This window comes from Oncorhynchus kisutch, linkage group LG4 (genome assembly GCF_002021735.2).
Source record: "Oncorhynchus kisutch isolate 150728-3 linkage group LG4, Okis_V2, whole genome shotgun sequence".
In the NCBI taxonomy this organism is placed as follows: domain Eukaryota; kingdom Metazoa; phylum Chordata; class Actinopteri; order Salmoniformes; family Salmonidae; genus Oncorhynchus; species Oncorhynchus kisutch.
In genome coordinates this window covers 59,733,876-59,755,382 of record NC_034177.2, presented here as the reverse complement: position 1 = coordinate 59,755,382, position 21,507 = coordinate 59,733,876, and the positions used below count along the sequence as shown (strand labels likewise).

Sequence of the window (21,507 nt, the reverse complement as noted above, 5' to 3'; positions counted from 1 at the left end):
CTACATATGTAGTGAATTTGTTTGTTGTTCTCAGTCAATGGCGAACGTGCATAAAGATTGCAGAATTCTGCGAGATGGTCCAATGTGCAAATAAATCAGCAGAATCTAAAATTGGGATCATGTATACTCTGCTAATAACCAGACAAAAAAGAAAAACGGACATACTTGTTGAGCATTCTTGATAAGTCGACGAGCCTGCACCTTGATACTTGGCATATCTGGCTCAGAGGGGTTAACCAGTGTGGTGACATCGGTGGGGCCTATGAAGCGATGCTGTTCGGGCCAGCCAAGGTCAAGTCCGGGTGCATCCAAGTCAGAGTGGACGGGCCAGTATGTGTCTGAAGAGCCGTCTCCCCCAGACTCCACATATGGGAGCTCAGGCTGAGTGTTCTGGTACGGAACTTTCACTGTGTACTTAATGTGCTCAATTTCCTGTCTGGAAAGGAAGTCCACCACATCCGCACTCTGGAGGAATTCATAATAGCCCTCCAGGTCATCCTCCACAAGTGCGTCAATGGCCAGACGGTACTCCTCGCGGTAGTGGGGAGGCACATAGTTGGGGTCCAGGCGGTTATCCCCGGCTGAGGAACACTGAGAGCGGTGTGCCATACTGATTCCTGAGAGAGCCCAAAGAGAGGGTACACACAATGTGAGAACTTGGTAGTGAGGAGAGATGGAAGGAAAGTTATAGAGTGGCAGATTGGTAGGCTATGATCAATTCTGCATATTTATACAAAATACAACATCACAATTTACACATTAAAATTTCATTATGCGTGTTCCCGTCTAACCTAACCTAAAAATAAACAGGATAAGTGGAATGCGTGCATTCGGAAACTATTCAGACCCCTTCCCCTTTTCCACATTTTGCTACGATACAGCCTTATTCCAAAATATAATAAATAAATGTTTGCCTCAATCTACACACAATACCCCATAATAACAAAGAGAAAACAGGTTTTTAGTCAATTTTGCAAATGTATAAAAAATAATAATAATACTTTATTTACATAAGTATTCAGACCCTTTGCTATGAGACTCAAAATTGAGCTCAAGCGCATTCTGTTTCCATTGATTTCCTCCAACACATTGGTGTGGCTGGCTTCCGGGTTAAGTGGGCATTGTGTCAAGAAGCAGTGCGGCTTGTTTGGGTTGTATTTCGGAGGACGCAGGGCTCTCAACCTTCGCCGCTCGCGAGTCCATAGCGATAAGACAATTGGATAACACAAAATTGGGGAGAAATAAGGTTAAAAAATAAATAAATAAGAAAAAGAATATGCCTATAGTTAATAGCTTACAAGGGGAATTTAATATTAGTTTTAATATTGTAGTGAAAGATGAGAAGAACGTTTTGCCAAGGCTAAATGCAGGCTACTGTGCAACTCCTTATTTAGGTAGAATATAATTTTGGAACTTAAATGTATTTATAAAAATGTGTTTCATCATTATTATTATTGTATATCATTGTTATTATTGTACGCCTATTTACTCATCGAAACCAGAATTTTGAATATGCAAAACCAGTTTTTTTTTATTCTGTTGAGAAATGTTCATTGGCTAAATTTAATTTGATGTTTAATTGTATGCTCTGTATTTTGTTTAAGATAGGTTATAAGTAGGTCTGTTGTAAAATAAATAACATTAGCCTATTGCTGTCATTTGTTGGGTATGGTAGGCACTTCCCTTTGTTAGTAATTGCTGCAATATAGCCTGTTCAAAAATTTTGTGAACATTTAAACCAGTTTGAAATTGTTATATTTCTTTCTGTTGAGAAATTGTCTTTGGCCAAATTAAGTTCCAAGTGTTTGCCGCAATATAATAGCCTGCTCATATATTCCCTATAAACAATGAATTGGGCCAGATGACCCTGGGCCAATTGTGCGCCGCCCTATGGGACTCCCAATCATGGCTGGTTGTGATACAGCCTGGAATGGTCTGTAGTGACGCCTCTAGCACTGAGATGCAGTGCCTTAGACCGCTGTGCCACTTGGGAGCCCTGGTTTGACTTACTATTGATATTACCCTAGTCAAGTTTAGAAACTTTTGTGAAGGTGTGGTGTGGTGTTGAATTCTAACTTCAAATATCCTTATTCATTTTACCATATTATAACTGGGTGTATGGAAATCTACTGATTGAGAAAGGGGAGTGTAGAAAGTGTACATTCTGCCAGAACATGTTATTGTCAAATCTCATGTATCCTATGGAGAGAGGCAAAGAGTAACAGTCTGGTTTCAGTCACTGAGAAGGTTGGATAGCCGTGGATTAGGGAGGAGTGAGGAATTTGGGCAGAGGTCAGGTCAGATGAAGTGAGAAGGAAAAGACAACATTTAAGTTCCTGCCTAGCAACAGAAATGTATTGGCTGTCTAGAGGAGCAAGGAGTAGACTCCACCTAGAAGGAGGGTAGAAATATATGTGCCTATGTAAACATGTCTTTGTCTTTTCAGCTGTTTGACTCAGTGGGTGAATAAACTTGGTTTGAGCTTTGACAAGTTGTCAGTTAGGTTCTGCCAAACAGAGTGGAAAAACTAACAGTGGCTATTATTAAGCTTTAACTACTGAAAGCCTATGAGGAAGAATGTTTCAGGCCTACTACCAGAGTTACTCCTATAATATAACATTAAGATGTTTATCTTTATACAAAAATATTCGGATAAAAGATGAACGAATTAACCTCTTTCCGTAAGTCTATATCTGTATAGCAGACCTAGGAGCCGTCTGACATAAAGAAATGCATGTCAGTGTTGTAGCATGCCTACAAAGTTACAATAATATTCCATAATATTTCCTCTAATGTTGTGCATATTAGCCTACCTCCTCTTTCTCCATTGTTGCTTTATTCCAGTTTGCCTAAATGAAATGTTTAGTCATCCTGATCTTCATCATTGTAATGACATGCTTGAATAAAATAGGACTAGAATAGGATGCAGATGGGTTTCTTTTCTCGTCACGAACATTGACGGTTACGGGTCTGAACAAATAACTGCTATAGCCTTATCGCCATCCCGTGTTCTCTCTTCTTTCAAACTCTCCGGCCCGTGGCCATGAGTGCTATTGTCTGCTGTATTTCACATGCAGCAAACAAGAGCTTGTGTCCCTCTTTTAATAGTCTATTAGTATAAGTAATGCTAAAAACGTATTATTCTAGCAAACTATTCTAGTCTAGATTTTCCTGGGATTAGAAAAACTAACTAAGGAGTTTTTTTTAAAGGAGAGAACCTAGCAGAGCGCATGGTGCGTATTGCGCAAGAGACCGAGGCTATAAATTAGAAGCTTATGCATAGCCCATCATTCATTAGCTAAATATAAGTCTAATAACTGCATTGAATTTATTACCTGAAATTATAACCTGAACGAGGTAGGCTAGGACATATGTATACACTACCGTTAATTAGTTTGGGGTCACTTAGAAACGTCCTTGTTTTTGAAAGAAAAGCAAATTTTTTTGTCCTTTAAAATAACATTAAATTGATCAGAAATACAGTGTAGACGTTGTTAATGTTGTAAATTACTATTGTAGCTGGAAACTGTATGCCTATGTAGATATTAATGGAATATCTACATAGGCGTACAGAGAGGCCCATTATCAGCAACCATCACTCTTGTGTTCAAATGACATGTTGTCTTAGCGAATCCAAGTTTATCATTTTAAAAGGCTAACTGATCATTAGAAAACCCTTTTGCAATTATATTAGCACAGCTGAAAACTGTTGTTCTGATTAAAGAAGCAATAAAACTGGCCTTCTTTAGACTAGTTGAGTATCTGGAGCATCAGCATTTGTGGGTTCGATTACAGGCTCAAAATGGCCAGAAACAAAGACCTTTCTTCTGAAACGCGTCAGTCTATTCTTGTTCTGAGAAATTAAGGCTATTCTATATGAGAAATTGCCAAGAAACTAAAGATCTCGTACAGCGCTGTGTACTACTCCCTTCACAGAACAGCGCAAACTGGCCCTAACCAGAATAGAAAGAGGAGTGGGAGGCCCCAGTGCACAACTTAGCAAGAGGACAAGTACATTGGAGTGCCTAGTTTGAGAAACAGACACCTCACAAGTCCTCAACTGGCAGCTTCATTAAATAGTACCCACAAAACACCAGTCTCAACGTCAATAGTGAAGAGGCGACTCCGGGATGCTGGCCTTCTAGACAGAGTTGCAAAGAAAAAGCCATATCTTGGCAAAACACAGACACTGGACAGAGGAAGACTGGAAAAAGGTGTTATGGACAGACAAATCTAAGTTTGAGGTGTTCGCATCACAAGAAGAACATTCGTGAGACGCAGAAAAAATGAAAAGATGCTGGAGGGGGTTCTTGACGCCATCTATCAAACATGGTGGAGGTAATGTGATGGTCTGGGAGTGCTTTGGTGGTGGTAAAGTGGGAGATTTGTACAGGGTAAAGGGGATCTTGAAGAAGGAAGGCTATCACTCTATTTTGCAACGCAATACCATATACCCTGCAGACGGTGCTTAATTGGAGCCAATTTCCTCCTACAACAGGACAATGACCAAAAGCACAGCTCCAAACTATGCAATAACTATTTAGGGAAGAAGCAGTCAGCTGGTATTCTGTCTATAATGGAGTGGCCAGCACAGTCACCGGATCTCAACTAGAGGTCGACAGATTATGATTTTTCAACGCCGATACCGATTATTGGAGGACCAAAAAAAGCCATTACCGATTAATCGACAATTTTTATATATATATTTGTAATAATGACAATTACAACAATACTGAATGAACAAGGAACACTTTTATTTTAACTTAATATAATACATCAATAAAATCTATTTGGTCTCAAATAAATAATAAAACATGTTCAATTTGGTTTAAATAATGCAAAAACAAAATGTTGGAGAAGAAAGTAAAAGTGCAATATGTGCCATGTAAAAAAGCTCATGTTTTAAGTTCCTTGCTCAGAACATGAGAACATATGAAAGCTGGTGGTTCCTTTAAACATGAGTCTTCAATATTCCCAGGTAAGAAGTTTTAGGTTGTATTTATTATAGGACTATTTCTCTCTATACCATTTGTTTTTCATATACCTTTGACTATTGGATGTTCTAAAAGGTACTTTAGTATTGCCAGCCTAATCTCGGGAATTGATAGGCTTGAAGTCATAAACAGCGCAATGCTTGAAGCATTGCGAAGAGCCGCTGGCAGACGCAGAAAAGTGCTGTTTGAATGAATGCTTACGAGCCTGCTGCTGCCTACCACCGCTCAGTCAGACTGCTCTATCAAATCATAGACTTAATTATAATATAATAACACACAGAATTACGAGCCTTAGGTCATTAATATGGTCAAATCCGGAAACTATCATTTCGAAAACAAAATGTTTATTCTTTCAGTGAAATACGGAACCGTTCCGTGTTTTATCTAACGGGTGGCATCCATAAGTCTAAATGTTGCTGTTACATTGCACCACCTTCAATGTTATGTCATAATTACGTAAAATTCTGGCAAATTAATTTGCAACAAGCCAGGCGGCCCAAACTGTTGCATATACCCTGGCTCTGCGTGCAATGAACGCAAGTTCCCTAGTTTAATATTGCCTGCTAACATGAATTTCTTTTAACTAAATATGCAGGTTTAAAAATATATACTTCTGTGTAGTGATTTTAAGAAAGGCATTGATGTTTATGGTTAGGTACACATTGGTGCAACGTCACTGCTTTTTTCGCGAATGTGCTTCTTAAATCATCCGTTTGGCAAAGTAGGCTGTGATTCAATGATAAATTAACAGGCACCGCATTGATTATATGCAACGCAGGACAAGCTAGATGAACTAGTAATATCATCAACCATGTGTCGTTAACTAGTGATTATGTTAAGATTGATTGTTTTTTATAAGATATATTTAATGCTAGCTAGCACCTTACCTTGGCTCCTTGCTGCACTCGCATAACAGGTAGTCAGCCTGCCGCGCAGTCTCCTCGTGGAGTGCAATGTAACCGGCCATGATCGGTGTCCAAAAATGCCGATTACCGATTGTTATGAAAACTTGAAATCGGCCCTAATTAATCTGCCATTCCGATTAAATTGGTCGACCTCTAAACTCAACCCTATTGAGCTGTTGTGGTAGCAGCTTGACCGTATGTTTTATTTTTATTTAACTATGCAAGTCAGTTAAGAACAAATTCTTATTTTCAATGACGGCCTAGGAACAGTGGGTTAACTGCCTGTTCAGGGGCAGAACAACAGATTTGTATCTTGTCAGCTCAGGGGTTTGAACTTGCAACCTTCTGGTTACTAGTCCAACGCTCTAACCACTAGGCTACCCTGTTCCCATCAAGACAATCCAACTTGTGGGAGGTGCTTCAGGAAGCATGGGGTGAAATCTCTTCAGATTAACTCAACAAATTGACAACAAGAATGCCAAAGGTCTGCAAGGCTATAATTGCTGAAAATGGAGGATTCTTTGACGAAAGCAAAGTTCGAAGGAAATTTTTTCAATTAAAAATCATTATTTATAACCTTGTCAACGTCTTGACTATATTTCCTTTTCATTTTGCAACTCATTACATGTATATTTTCATGGAAAACAAGGACATTTCTAAGTAACCCCAAACTTTTGAATAGTGTATCTATACAAAAGTATGTGGACACCCCTTCAAATGAGTGGATTTGGCTATTTCAGCTACACACAGGTGTATAAAATAGAGCACACAGTCATGCAATTTCCATAGACAAACATTGACAGTAGAATGGCCTTACTGAAGAGCTCAGTGACTTTCAACATGGCACTGTCATAGGATGCCACCTTCCCAACAAGTCAGTTTGTAAAATTTCTGCCCTGCTAGAGCTTGCCTAGTCAACTGTAAGTGCTGTTATTGTGAAGTGGAAATGTCCAGGAACAACAACGGCTTAGCCGTGAAGTGGTACGCCATACAAGCTCACAGAACGGGACCACTGAGTGCTGAAGCGCGTAGCGGGTAAATATCATCTGTCCTCTGTTGCAACACTCACTACCAAGTTCCAAACTGCCTCTGGAAGCAACGTCAGCACAATAACTGTTTGTCGGGGGCTTCATGAAATGGGTGTCCATGGCCGAGCTGCCACACAAGCCTAAGATCACCATGTGCGATGCCAAACATCAGCTGGAGTGGTGTAAAGCTCGCCGTCATTGGACTCTGGAGCAGTGGAAACGCGTTTGACTTCTGGAGTGATGAATCACGCTTCACCAATTGGCAGTCTGATGGACAAATCAGGGTTTGGCAGATGAAAGGAGAACGCTATCTGTCCGAATGCATAGTGCCAACTGTAAAGTTTGGTGGAGGAGGAATAATGGTCTGGGGCTGTTTTTCATGGTTAGTGCTAGGCCCCTTAGTTCCAGTGAATAGAAATCTTAACGCTACAGCATACAGCATACAGCATACAGCATACATTCTAGACGATTCTGTGCTTCCAACTTTGTGGCAACAGCTTGGGGAAGGCCCTTTCCTGATCCAGCATGACAATGCCCCTGTGCACAAAGCGAGGTCCATACAGAAATGGTTTGTTGAGATTGGTGTGGAAGAACTGGACTGGCCTGCACAGAGCCCTGACCTCAACCTCACCAAACACCTTTGGGATGCATTGGAGCGACGACTGCGAGCCAGGCTTAATCACCCAAAATCAGTGCCCGACCTCACTAATGTGCTTGTGGCTGAATGGATGCAAATCCCCGCAGCAATGTTCCAACTTCTAGTGGAAAGCCTTCCCAGAAGAGTGGAGCCTGTTACAGCAGCACAGGGTGGACCTACTCCATTTTAATGGCCATGATTTTGGAATGAGATGTTTGACAAGCAGGTGTCCACATACGTTTGGTCATGTAGTCTCAAGTGGTGTAAAGTACTTGAGTAAAAATAGTTTCAGGTACAACTTAAGTAGTTTTTTGGGGTTTCTGTATTTTACTTTACTATTTATATTTTTGACAACTTTTACTCCACTACATTCCTAAAGAAATAATGTACTTTTTACTCCATACATTTTGAGACCCAAAAGTACTTGTTACATTTCGAATGCTTAGCAGGACAGGGAAAGGGTACAATTCACACACTTATCAATAGAACATCCCTGGTCATCTCTACTGCCTCTGATCTGGCATACTCACTAAACACAAATTAGTGTGTAAATTATGTCTGAGTGTTGGCTATCCGTAAATGTTTAAACAAGAAAACCGTGCTGTCTGGTTTGCTTAATATAAGGAATGTGAAATGATTTATACTTTTACATTTCCTTTATATACTTAAGTGTATTTCAGCAAAGTACATTTACTTTTGATACTTAAGTATAGTTAAAACCAAATACCTTTAGTCTTTTACTCAAGTAGTATTTTACTCTGTGACTTTCACTTTAACTTGAGTCATTTTCTATGAAGGTATCTTGACTTTTACTCGAGTATGATCATTGGCTACTTTTTCTACCACTGGTATGTCTACCACTATGTTGAACAGTATTATATGTTTTGGATTGCAATTTGAATGGAGATGATGGATGAAAAAAAGCCTATGAAAAAGTGAGCACTGATTTAAAGCAACAATATTCAAGTGACATGCTGTTTTATAACTCTACAGCTGAAACAAAACAAAAAAATCTTTACAATTAAATAATAAGGTGATACCCGAAAGCCAGATGGAGATGTGTAAATTAGACACGCATTTAGCCCTTATATTACTGTAGCATATACTGCAACAAATCTAGGGACCATGATGGAAATAAGTCCCCGACTTAATTGTGCAATACCATGATATTGAAATGCTCAAAGTCAGTATGTTTTGTTTATTTGTTGTGTGGTGCATTGGTACAGAAACCTATAGGTGGAACATTTGTTGCATATATTTGATATAATTATAGATATGGCATCAAAATGTTGAAATTCTGATTCCCACTAGAAGATCATTGTCTGCAACCGGCTCTGATCGTTAAGTAATGAAACAGGAGCGCATAGAGAGCCCATCTGTGGTGGTCAGCGAACCCTCAACCTTCTGGCCATATACTGAGCCACAAAAAATGCTGAAGTGGCAAAGTCGATATTCACGTTTATAAAACAGGGTTATTCATGAGAGTAAACATAATTTTGAGTTCATTCTATGAGGGGGCGGTTCAATTTATTTTACAGTAGCCTACAAGGGGAGGGTCATGTGATAATATTTGTAATGTTGTGGAGGGGGTGCATTCTTTTTTTTTTAGGACACCTTGAGTTGGACCAGCTCCCCTCGTAAATGTCGATCTGTCCCTAAGAGAAATGTTCCACACTATCTTCCTATATCCTGAAAAACTTTAAGAACTAACCTTATGGCATAACTGAGATTCTTCCTGAAATTAATCATCCATGGTTTCAGTTTAGGCTATTATGATGTAGTCCTTCTCTTGAACCGGTATTCCCCACTGAGACTGTTATCGCATTCCTAGTCTGGCTGGACTCCTCAAAAATAGCGTTCTGCGTGGCTTGATCACCTACCCAACAGAACCTGTTTATTTTCATGCTTGCTTGAGGCATGTTAGGGAGAATGGAAGAGTTTCAGAAGTGAGAAAGAAGCCCGTCTCGCAGATTGCCGACGAGTTATGCCCCGCCTCAAAGTAACCCATCCTAACTGCAAATGTTCAATGAATTCCAGTTTCGTGACATGGACGCGAAAATGTGGTGTTATATGGTGCTTTCAAGACAGCTGGGACTCGGAAGAAACGAGGTGAATTCACGATGTCAGTGATCTTCAAGGCGGAAAGTCACTTTTAGAAAGGGAGCTTTAGAAAGAGGCCCGAGTTCCCGATTTGGGATTCCGAGTTGGATGACCGTTCAAAACTATTTTTCCCAGTCGTCTTGAACGCACTGAAGTCGGAAGTCTTGAGATTTCCAAGTTCCTGGTGTCCAGTTATTTTGAACGCGGCAGTATAAACGTATTTCATGCCATTCTACATCATTTAGGCCTACATGACAGGAGAAATAAGAATATTTTTTAATACTACAAAAATTACCAACATTAGTGGCGACAATGACACTGTCAAACAGATAAATGAACACGACCTGGGCCAGTTTTCCAAAAACATTTTAGGCTAAGTTCATTGGATCCTATGGTTTTCAAATAAACGCAGTCTTATTAATATGCTTTTGGGAAAACGTCCTTGCTCTTGACCTGGCCTAGGGCCAATAAAAAGAGGGGAGACATATTGTACAATATTAGGAGGCTACTAATTCAACTTTCCAGTGGCACTGACTCACCCAATGATGAAGATGGATAGCATGAATATGCGTAGCCTAGGGTTCTCACTGTACAGGTGATTGTCTCAAGATAGCGCCTGACTACTTTGAAAAACAGTGCTGTTCGTTGTTGAGGGAAAAAAATGGTAGCTTCTACTGACAAATTAGTCTTCTCTTTCGAGCAGTAGGAATTTGCTTTCCAAACGTATTTCCCACGATTGTATTTTGAAATTTGCGAAAGGCCTTTAGCTATTCACTGACAGCCGAAAAGAAATATTATCCATAGAAATAGAATCCATAGAACGAAAGTGCCCATTCAAGTCAGGACTAACAGCCATTTTGAGCATACCCATGAGTTTACGACTCAAATTACGAGGGTGAGGTTCCCAAACCCTTCCCAGATAGCATATTTGGTTCCTTGGATGTTGTGAGAACGTACATTTTTGGTTTCCCATTGGTTCTTGGAAAACAGTTTTTTTTGAGAATGGAAGTGAAAAAGCAGGCTGTTTTGGGAAATTACATTCTTAGGTTGCAGGGAGGTTCTGAGAAAGTTTTTCTATATTTATTTAACTAGACAAATATGTTAAGAACAAATTCTTATTTACAATGACAACTGGTAAGGGTAACTGCCTGGTTTAAGAGCAGAATAACAGATTTGTACCTTTTCAGCTCAGGGATTTGATCTAGCAACTCTTCATTGCTGGCCCAATGCTCTAACCACTTGACTACCTACCACCCCAATGGTTCCCCCCAAAGTTTTCCTGGGAGGTTTTATTAACTTTCTGAGAACATAAATTATATATTATTTGAAAGTAATTATATAACATTCTGAGAACATGTTTCAAGAATACTTCGATTAACACAGCTAATTTAGGGTAACTGTTTTGAACTCCAAGCACAGATAGGATACATGGAAATGAATGTGCTTAGGCTTTAATCATGCAAACACATTTTAATATTGCAGATAGATTGTGGCTTCCGTCAATGTAAATGTCTGCATAATTTTGAATCTCCCATATATACACTACCGGTCAAAAGTTTTAGAACACCTACTCATTCAAGGGTTTTTCTTTATTTTTTATATTTTCTACATTGTAGAATAATAGTGAAGAGATCAAAACTATGAAATAACACATATGGAATCATGTAGTAACCAATAAAGTGTTAAACAAAACAGATTCTTCAAGTAGCTACCCTTTTCCTTGATGACAGCTTTGCACATGGTTGACATTCTCTCAACCAGCTTCATGAGGTAGTCACCTGGAATGCATTTCAATTAACAGGTGTGCCATCTTAAAAGTTAAATTTGTGGAATTTCTTTCCTTCTTAATGCGTTTGAGCCAATCAGTTGTGTTGTGACAAGGTAGGGGGTATACAGAAGATAGCCCAATTTGGTAAAAGACCAAGTTCATGTTATGGTAAGAACAGCTCAAATAAGCAAAGAGAAACAACAGTCTATTATTACTTTAAGACATGAAGGTCAGTCAATCCAGAAAATGTCAAGAACTTTGAAAGTTTCCTCAATTTCAGTCACAAAAACCAGCAAGCGCTATGATGAAACTGGCTCTCGCCACAGGAATTAAAGACCCAGAGTTACTTCTCCTGCAGAGGATAAGTTCATTAGAGTTAACTGCACCTCAGATTGCAGCGCAAATAAATGCTTCACAAAGTTCAAGCAACAGACACATCTCAACATCAACTGTTCAGAGAAGACTGCGTGAATCAGGCCTTCATGGTTGAGTTGCTACAAGAGGAGTAAAACAAGGGTGTCTGCTGTCAGTATATTTATTTGTTATGGCCATCGAAGTGCTACTGTAGCTATTCAAATCAGATCAAATAACAACATTAGAGGATTTGAAATCAAAGGCTTAAAAACAAAGGTGTCCTTGTATGCTGATGACTCAAATTTTATATTAAGTCCGCAAGCTAGATCCCTGCAATGTCTCATTGAAGATATAGATAACTTTTCTGGCCACTCTGGACTAAAACATAATTACCATATTACGTATTGGATCTTTTAAAAAAAACGTTTACATTACCCTGCAGTTTACCTATGAAATGGTCTGACTTTGAAATAGACATACAGTGCATTCGGAAAGTATTCAGACCCCTTGTCTTTCTCCACATTTCGTTACGTTACAGCCTTATTCTAACATGGATGAAATATTTTTTGCCCCACATCACACACAAATGACAAAGCAAAAACAGGTTTTTAGACATTTTTGCTAAATATTCAGTATTCAGACCCTTTCTTTGTTGAAGCACCTTTGGCAGCAATTACATCCTTGAGTCTTCTTGGGAATGATGCTACCAGCTTGGCCTACCTGTATTTAGGGAGTTTTCCCATTCTTCTCTGCAGATCTTCTCAAGCTCTGTCAGGTTGGCTGAGGAGCGTCGCTGCACAGTTATTTTCAGATCTCTCTAGAGATGTTAGATCGGGTTCAAGTCTGGGCTCTGGCTGGGACACACAAGGACATTCAGAGACTTGTCTTGAAGCCACCCCCTAATTGTCTTGGCTGTGTGCTTAGTGTCGTTGTCTTGTTGGAAGGTGAACCTTCGCCCCAGTCTGAGGTCATGAGTGCTCTGGAGCAGGTTTTCATCAATAATCTTTCTGTACTTTGCTCCGTTCATCTTTCCCTTGGTCCTGAATAGTCTCCCAATCCCTGCTGCTGAGAAACATCCCCACAGCATTATGCTGCCACCACCATGCTCCACTGTGGGGATGGTGCCAGGTTCCACGCTTGGCATTCAATCCAAAGACTTCAGCCTTGATTTCATCAGACCAGAGAATCTTGTTTCTCATGGTCTGAGAGTCCTTTAGCAAACTCCAAGCGGGCTGTCATGTGCCTTTTACTAAGGAGTGGCTTCCGTCTTGCCACTCTACCATAAAGGCCTGATTGGTGGAGTACTGCAGAGATGGTTGTCCTTCTGGAAGGTTCTCTCATCTCCACAGATAAAGTCTGGAGATCTGTCAGAGTGACCATCGGGTTCTTGGTCACCTCCCTGAGGCACACCTACCTTCCTTCTCCCTTCGATTACTCAGTTTGGCCAGGCAGCCAGCTCTAGAAAGAGTCTTGGTGTTTCCAAACTTCTTCCATTTAAGAATGATAGCAGCCACTGTGTTCTTGGGGACCTTCAATGCTGCAGACTTTTTTTAGGTAGTCTTCCCCAGATCCGTGCCTCGACACAATCCTGCCTCGTAGCTCTACGGACAATTCCTTCGACCTCATGGCTTGGTCTTTGGTCTGTCAACTGTGGAACATTATATAGACAGGCGTGTGCCTTTCCAAATCATGTCCAATCAATTGAAGTTACCACAGGTGGACTCCAATCAAGTTGTTGAAACATCTCAAGGGTGATCATAGGAAACAGGATACACCGGAGCTCAATTTCGAGTCTCATAGCAAGGGTCTGAATACTTATGTAAATATGGTATTTCTGTTTTTTATATTTAATACATTTTCTAAAATTTCGAAAAAACTTTTCACTTTGTCATTATGGGGTATTGTGTGTAGATTGATGAGGGAAAAAATAATTTAGTCATTGTGGAAAAAGGGAAGGGGTCTGAATACTTTCTGAATGCATTGTGCTTGGTATTCATATCACAAAACATATAAATTAGCTCTACACAATGAATTTCAATAGAAAACTAAGAAAAATAGACAAAATCCTGCAACCATGGAGAGGTAAATACCTTTCTATTTATGAAAAAAATTACACAGATTAACTCCTTAGTCATATCTCAGTTTACTCAGTTATTTATGGCACTGCCTACTCCGGATGTTTCATACTTTTGTTGTTGCTTCATCTGGGATGCTAAACCAGACAAGATGAAGCGTGCATATCTATATAATGAATATAAACTGGGTGGGCTGAGATGATTAAATATAGAAGCACAAAAGCTCTCTCTAAAAGCTTCACTTATACAAAAGCTTTACTTGAATCCAACATTGTTCCCAAGTAGATTACTAAGGAAAGCTCATCCCTTGTTTAAAAATGGCCTTTTTGCTTTGTGCAGATTGCCATTTCTCATTTTCAATTAATTGATGAATGGTTGACAGTAGAGCCTCCCACAATGCAGGCGATGGCTGCAGGATGAAGTTGGTGAAGAGCCCTGAAAGTATTTCTCAGTAAGACCAAAATAATGGTGTTCCAAAAAAGGTCCAGTCACCAGGACCACCAATACAAATTCCATCTAGACACTGTTGTACTAGAGCACACAAAAAACTATACATACCTTGGCCTAAACATCAGCTCCACAGGTAACTTCCATAAAGCTGTGAACGATCTGAGAGACAAGGCAAGAAGGGTCTTCTATGCCATCAAAAGGAACATACAATTAGACCAAATAGGATCTGGCTAAAAATAATTGAATCAGTTATAGAACCCATTGCCCTTTATGGTTGTGAGGTCTGGGGTCTGCTCACCAAACAAGAATTCACAAAATGGGACAAACACCAAATTGAGACTGCATGCAGAATTCTGCAAAAATATCCTCTGTGTACAATGTAAAACACCAAATAATGCATGCAGGGCAGAATTAGGTTGATACCCGCTAATGATCAAAATCCACCTAAAAGGATTTCACCTAAAAGCCATCACCTACAGAGAGATGAACCTGGAGAAGAGTCCCCTAAGCAAGCTGGTTCTGGGGCTCTGTTCACAAACACAAACAGACCCCACAGAGCCCCAGGACCGCAACAAAATTAGACCCAACCAAATCATGAGAAAACAAAAAGATAATTACTTGACACATTGGAAAGAATTAACAAAAAAACAGAGCAAACTAGAATGCTATTTGGCCCTAAACAGAGAGTACACAGTGGCAGAATACCTGACCACTGTGACTGACCCAAACTTAAGGAAAGCTTTGACTATGTACAGACTCAGTGAGCATAGCCTTGCTATTGAGAAAGGCCGCTGTAGGCAGACCTGGCTCTCAAGAGAAGACACGCTATGTGCACACTGCCCATAAAATGTGGTGGAAACTGAGCTGCACTTCCTAACCTCATGCCAAATGTATGACCATATTAGAGACATATATTTCCCTCAGATTACACAGATCCACAACAAATTTGAAAACAAACCGATTTTGACAAACTCCCATATCTACTGGGTGAAATACCAGTGTGCCATCACATCAGCAAGATTTGTGACCTGTTACCACAAGAAAAGGGCAACCAGTGAAGAACAAACACCATTGTAAATACAACCCATATTTACGTTTATTTAATTTCCCTTTTGTATTTTGACCATTTGCCAATCGTTCGACACTATATATATACATAATATGACATTTGTAATGTCTTTATTCTTTTGGAACTTCTGTGAGTAGTGTAATGCTTACTGTTATTTTTTATTGTTTATTTCACTTTTATATATGACCTACTTCACTTGCTTTGGCAATGTTAACATATGTTTCCCATGCCAATAAAGCCCCTTGAATTGAATTGAAGAGCAACTGCAGAAACTTGCAGTCGACTGCAGTCAAAACTTCATGACCTTTGATCACATGATTTTTCTAAAGTTCATGCAGTCTACACGTTGGCACCAGGGGAGAACGACTGACCCCTCTCAATGAAGCCACGGAAGTTCAAGGCCGAGCGCGTTACAGCATTGTTAGCAGAAAACAGAATCCCCCATGATAGTGAATAGAAAAATCTCTTTGTAAAAAACAAAAAAAATATTTGAGGACAATCATGATAACAATAATTGCTTATAGTGCACAATATGTATGTCATTGAACCGATTATTTTAAACTTGCACACAGAGGAAGTTATAAGGATATATTATATGACAGCCTGCAGTCCCCCGGTCACCCTTCAACTTTACTTACTCAACGAGAGGCTGCACATCACTCCCTGGAGTAGCTACAGCCCTTATTGATGTCACTTGCAGGCGATTTTAGCTTGGATGTTTGCGTATAAACATCCCTGAACAAGGCAGTTAACCCACTGTTCCTGGGCCATCATTGAAAACAAGAATTTGTTCTTAACTGACTTGCCTAGTTAAATAAAGGTTAAAAGGTTTTTTCCCCCCCCTCACAGATACTATCTATGGAACAACAAAGATATACGATTTAAAAATAAGTCTCTTTTTTTCGTAACTGGTTTGAGTATAAAATTATTTTGGTTGGTCAGTTACTGAATGAGGATGGATATCTACTCTCATATGGGGAATTTCTTGATAAATAAAAAATTCCAATAACCCCGAAAGAATATGCAATTGTTTTTGATGCGATTCGATGGGGGGTTGTATCTCTTTTAAATTCCTCTGTGGTTGATGTAAGTAAACATATATTTACATAAAAATATATTAATTGGCAACATTAACATCAAAGATAAATGTAGTAATAAACAGATTAGGAAAATTGTTTGTGATACTACAATTCTTTTGGTCAAATATCTATGGTGATATAACATGGGGGAAAGCATGGAAAATTGCTAACAAATATTGTATCAGTAACAAGGTAAAGGAAGTTTCATTTAAAATGTTACATAGCATTTATCCTGTGAAACATGTTTTGGAAAGATTCAAGCTGAATATTGATTATAAATGTGATTTCTGTGGAATGGAGAAGGAGACCATTTTGCATTTGTTTTTTTTACCTGTATTTATAGTATAATTTTTGTGATTGACATACAGAATTTTGTTACAAAAAAAATAGGACCGGTTGTACTATTTAATGGTTTTGATATAATGATTTATTTCAGAAACTCTGACATTGATAAAGATGTAGTATATTTAATTCAACTGCTAATAATATTAGGTAGTTTCATACTCACAAATGCAAATGGTCTAATTCAAACAAAAATGCAATTAAAACTTGTTGTATTATTAATGAATATGATTTGTTTGTTTAGGATTCCTGGCAATGTAAATAGTTTGTATGTATGCTTATTTGCATGTGACTATTCCTCTTTTGTTTGTTGATATTTGTTAATAAGGTTTAAGTGCCTTTGAACGGGATGTGGTAGTAGGTGCCAGGCGCAACGGTTTGAGTGTGTCAAGAACTGCAATACTGCCGGGTTTTTCACGCTAAACAGTTTCCTGTGTGTTTGAATGGTCCACCACCCAAAGTACATTCATCAAACTTGACACAACTGTGGGAAGCATTGGGGTCAACATGGGCCAGCATCCCTGTGGAACGCTTTCGACATCTTGCAGAGTCCATGCCCGACGAAATGTGGCTGTTCTGAGGGCAAAAGGGGGGTGCAACTGAATATTAGGAAGGTGTTCCTAATGTTTTGTACACTCAGTGTATACAGTAATTGGTAGGCGCAAGTCAGACAATGCAACACACTTTGAAAATGCAACACACTTTGAAAGGCGTTGACCAAGAATGGTTACGGAGTTGACAAAAGACATCCGCTAGAACGCGCCTATTGACTTGAACGTTGACAACCACATTCTATTCATTGTATTTCTATTTTACCTTCGCGTGAGACCAAGCGGCGCAAGTGTTACCATGGTGACCAGTGAGAGTTCAGGAAGGGATTGTGAATCCAACAGCTAAATTGCGTAGGTTTGAAACCATAATCTATTTTTGGCTAATTGTACTAGAGTAATGGGCTTCTAGGCTGGTTCGTCGAACTATTATTTGGACAAAATATGAGTTCACGTAGTACTAAAAGCCCAGGGAAAACTGGAGCCAAGGCACGGTCGAAGGGAGCAGTCCAATCATCAGAGGCAGGTATGCAAACCATGAATAGCATTGGAATTCAACTTCAAGTCGAGGTGTCTAACGACGTTAGCCATTGGGGATCTGATTCCCGAATATGAAAGTATTTTAGGCCTAAGTAAAATGTTGTTGTCTGAAATGAAGATGCAAAACAATTGGAGGTTGAAGCTGTTTAATAGGCTTTATATCAATTAAAGTTAACAAGTTACCAATATCTCCAGCCCATTTTAAACACAAAGTAACATTAAATTTGTGTAACGACCCTGGATTTATGGAAATCGACACAGTCGATAGCGCGCCGGACCTCGGGATAGAAGGTCGAGGGTTCGAGACCTGCTCCCTGCCTGTTTCATTACTTTACTTTGCTGCAAAAACATTTAAGTATGTACCTAAACTTGTGATGGTACATGTTTTGGTTACCATCACATTAAATGTGTCGGCCGTCTGTACATAGAGATGTGTTTCTCTTTCGCTTAATGTGTAGTCTAATTTCCCCTCTTTGTTTGTGCTCTGGAAGGTGCCTCCCCCCAGCGCAGACAGAGCACTGGTGTGACCCAGGGTGGCCAGTCCAAAGGCAAAGCTGATGCTGCCAAGACAAGATGTAACACCTCTGCCAGTGCCAAGACAGTGCAACCACCAAAGAAAAGTACTGCATTGCTCATTCTTATCATGCCAAATTAATCAATTTACCTTTAGCTTACTTCCATTGCAACAATGTAAAGAAGTGCTTTTTTGATTGTCCTCATATACCTAGGCCGTAGTCATCAGTTGAGATCTGTGTGCCTAATGCTTGTGTAGTAGAAGTGAAACTCGCCCGTAGTATGTTGGCTGAGGTACATTGGTGACAGGATACTTCCCTGAGATCTAAAAAGCTGCTGTCGCTCAGGGCATGATAGACTATATTGTGTTGCTTGATTTATGAGAAAGCCAGTTAAGCATGCTCATCTCAAGTTAGGACTCGACCAGAAGAGAATAATAATTGCCTCCAGAGTGGTGCAGTGGTCTAAGGCATTGCAGTGCTAGCTGTGCCACTAGAGTCCGGACTCTGTTGCAGCCGTCCGCGACTGGGAGACCCATGGGACAGCGCACAATTGGCACAGCGTCGTCCTAGTTAGGGGAGGGTTTGGCCCGGCAGGGAGGTTCTTGTCCCATCGCGCACTAGTGGCTGGCTGGGCGCTGACATGGTCGCTAGGTGTATGGTGTTTCCGTCGACACATTGGTGCGGATGGCTTCTGGGTTAAGTGGGCATTGTGTCAAGAAGCAGTGTGGCTTGGTTGTGTTTCGGAGGACGCACTCCTCTCCCGAGTCCATACGGGAGTTGCAGCGATGAGAAAAGACTGTAACTACCAATTGGATACCATGAAAAAGGGGTGGGAAAAAAAGGAGATAATAATAATTTTTCCCTAGGATCGGCTGTGTTCTTCTTACCGGGGACAGTGTGCAATCACACATTCATAAACCACCCATAAACCACCCTGGCTTACATTACACAACTGTCTGTTACTCTTCATTACACCCAAGGGAGTCTGATGTGGTCAAAGGAATTTATGCTTGAAAACAATCCCTCATTGTTTCCTGCAGTCACCACCCAAGGCACACATGGGAGCAGTAGGAACTATAGAGAAGGGAACATCAACTACATTCAGGCGCACGCAAATTTTTTCTTGAGCGGATGATCGGGGGCTGAAACATAATAAAAAATAAAACATTTAGACTGCAAATTTACCGCAAGAAGCCTAAACAGATATAATATTTGACTAAAACTGTCACGCCCTGACCTTAGAGAGCCTTTTATTTCTCTATTTGTTTAGGTCGGGGTGTGATTTGGGTGGGCATTCTAGTTTTTCTATTTCTTTGTTGGCCGGGTATGGTTCCCAATCAGAGGCAGCTGTCTATCGTTGTCTCTGATTGGGGATCATACTTAGGCAGCCTTTTTCCACCTTTAGTTTGTGGGATCTTGTTTTTGTGTAGCTGTCTTCTGCACTGCATATAGCTTTACGGTCGTTTTGTATTTTGTTGTTTTTTCGGTGTCATTTAATAAAAGAAAGATGTACGCCTACCACGCTGCACCTTGGTCTCCTCATTCCATCAACGAACGTGACAAAAACCTTGATTACATTTGGAAACATTGACCTGTGCAGGGTGCCGTCTTTCAGATGGGACGTTAAAATGGGTGTCCTGACTTTCTGTGGTCATTCAAAATCCCGTTGGGATTTATTGTAAGAGTAGGGGTGTACGCCCTGGTGTCATGGCAAAATTTCCAACCTGGCCACATTCCATCATGGCCATCTAATCATCCCCCTCATTCCTAATTGGCGTATATCACTCCTCACCTCTATAGTTGATGTGTGGTGAGAGTTCTGGCACAAAAATGGTTGCCGTGCATCACTGAGTTGGGTGCTACACATTGATGGTGGATGAGGTGAGTTTCCCCCTACTATGTAAAGCGCATTTATTTTTTATATATTTTTTTACCTTTATTTATCTAGGCAAGTCAGTTAAGAACAAATTCTTATTTACAATGACAGCCTATACCAGCCAAACCTGGACGACGCTGGGCCAATTGTGCACCACCGTATGGGACTCCCAATCATGGCCGGTTGTGATACAACCTGGATTCAAACCAGGGTGTCTGTCGTGATGCCTCTAGCACTGAGATGCAATGCCTTAGACCGCTGCGCCACTCGGGAGCCCAAAACATCTCTCTGTTATCTGTGGGAACTTTGGGAACATATTTTCTAAATTAAAATCCATTGGAGCTGATTTCCTGGTGTTTTTACGTTCTTTTATGTCCAACAATGAAAAGGCCCCCCCTCACCCCCACAATAAAATGATAAAACCAATTTCTTATTTTATACATTTTTTTTCCCTTCTCATAAAACCTGGGGGGGGGGGCAAATAAAACCACGGGCATGCCAAATTCACAGCGGGCCGCCATTTGGGGAACCCTGCTGTAGAGCATGTAAAATTAAGTTGTCTTCAGTACATAGATAATTGCCTCACTACATATCATAGAGAGGGATTCATAGCTTTGACAGCTGTTGCCGTACTCCTTTAGTTAACAAATTAGCAATTATGTTGAAAGCCTTTTCAGCTGTAGCTCTCAGATGGTATTCATGAGATGGTATGAAATACTAGGCCTACATTCCTTTTATGTACAGTATATTATTATTTCCATTTAATACAAAACTTTTATTTAGATAAATGCAGCAAATCAACTTAAATAAACATTTATAAACCATATACAGTGCATTTGGAAAATATTCAGACCCCTTCACTTTTTCAACATTTTGTTACGTTACAGCCTTATTCTAAAATGGATTAGATAAAAAGAAAATCCTCATCAATCTACACACAATACCTGATAATGAAAAATCGAAAACAGGATTTTAGAAACAAAGAACTTATTTACATAAGTATTCTGACCCTTTGCTATGAGACTCAAAATTGAGCTCAGGTGCATGCCGTTTCCTTTGATCATTCTTGAGATGTTTCTGAAACTTGATTGGAGTCCACTTGTGGTAAATTCAATTGATTTGAGATGATTTGGAAAGGCACACATCTGTCTATATGTAACAGTATAGACTTTACATCCGTCCCCTCGCCCCGACCTGTGCGCGAACCAGGGACGCTCTGCACACGTC

At 40.0% G+C, this 21,507-nt stretch overlaps 2 protein-coding genes across 6 annotated transcripts in view; one reads left to right on the top strand and one right to left on the bottom strand.

Annotated features, from left to right (window-relative positions):
* Positions 1-10,538, bottom strand: part of LOC109889756 (protein FAM83H) — a 46,531-nt gene extending 35,993 nt beyond the window's left edge. For 2 of the 3 annotated variants that reach the window (XM_020481438.2, XM_020481444.2), the window contains exons 1-2: positions 10,204-10,538; positions 166-617 (exon numbers count right to left, since the gene is read on the bottom strand). In XM_020481438.2, the coding sequence (XP_020337027.1) occupies positions 166-609 (444 nt within the window). In that variant the 5' untranslated portion in view covers positions 610-617; positions 10,204-10,538. Of the gene's footprint in view, positions 1-165; positions 618-9,275; positions 9,837-10,203 lie in introns of those variants that run through there. The other variant, XM_020481439.2, reaches the window with a different exon arrangement.
* A 6,961-nt stretch (positions 10,539-17,499) lies between these two features.
* mlh1 (mutL homolog 1, colon cancer, nonpolyposis type 2 (E. coli)) overlaps positions 17,500-21,507 on the top strand; it is a 27,396-nt gene continuing 23,388 nt past the window's right edge. The window contains exons 1-2 of one of the 3 annotated variants that reach the window (XM_020481435.2): positions 17,500-17,875; positions 18,381-18,509. In XM_020481435.2, coding sequence (XP_020337024.2) covers positions 17,794-17,875; positions 18,381-18,509 — 211 coding nt within the window. In that variant the 5' untranslated portion in view covers positions 17,500-17,793. The remainder of the gene's footprint in view (positions 17,876-18,380; positions 18,510-21,507) is intronic. The other 2 variants (XM_031823331.1, XM_031823330.1) reach the window with 2 other exon arrangements.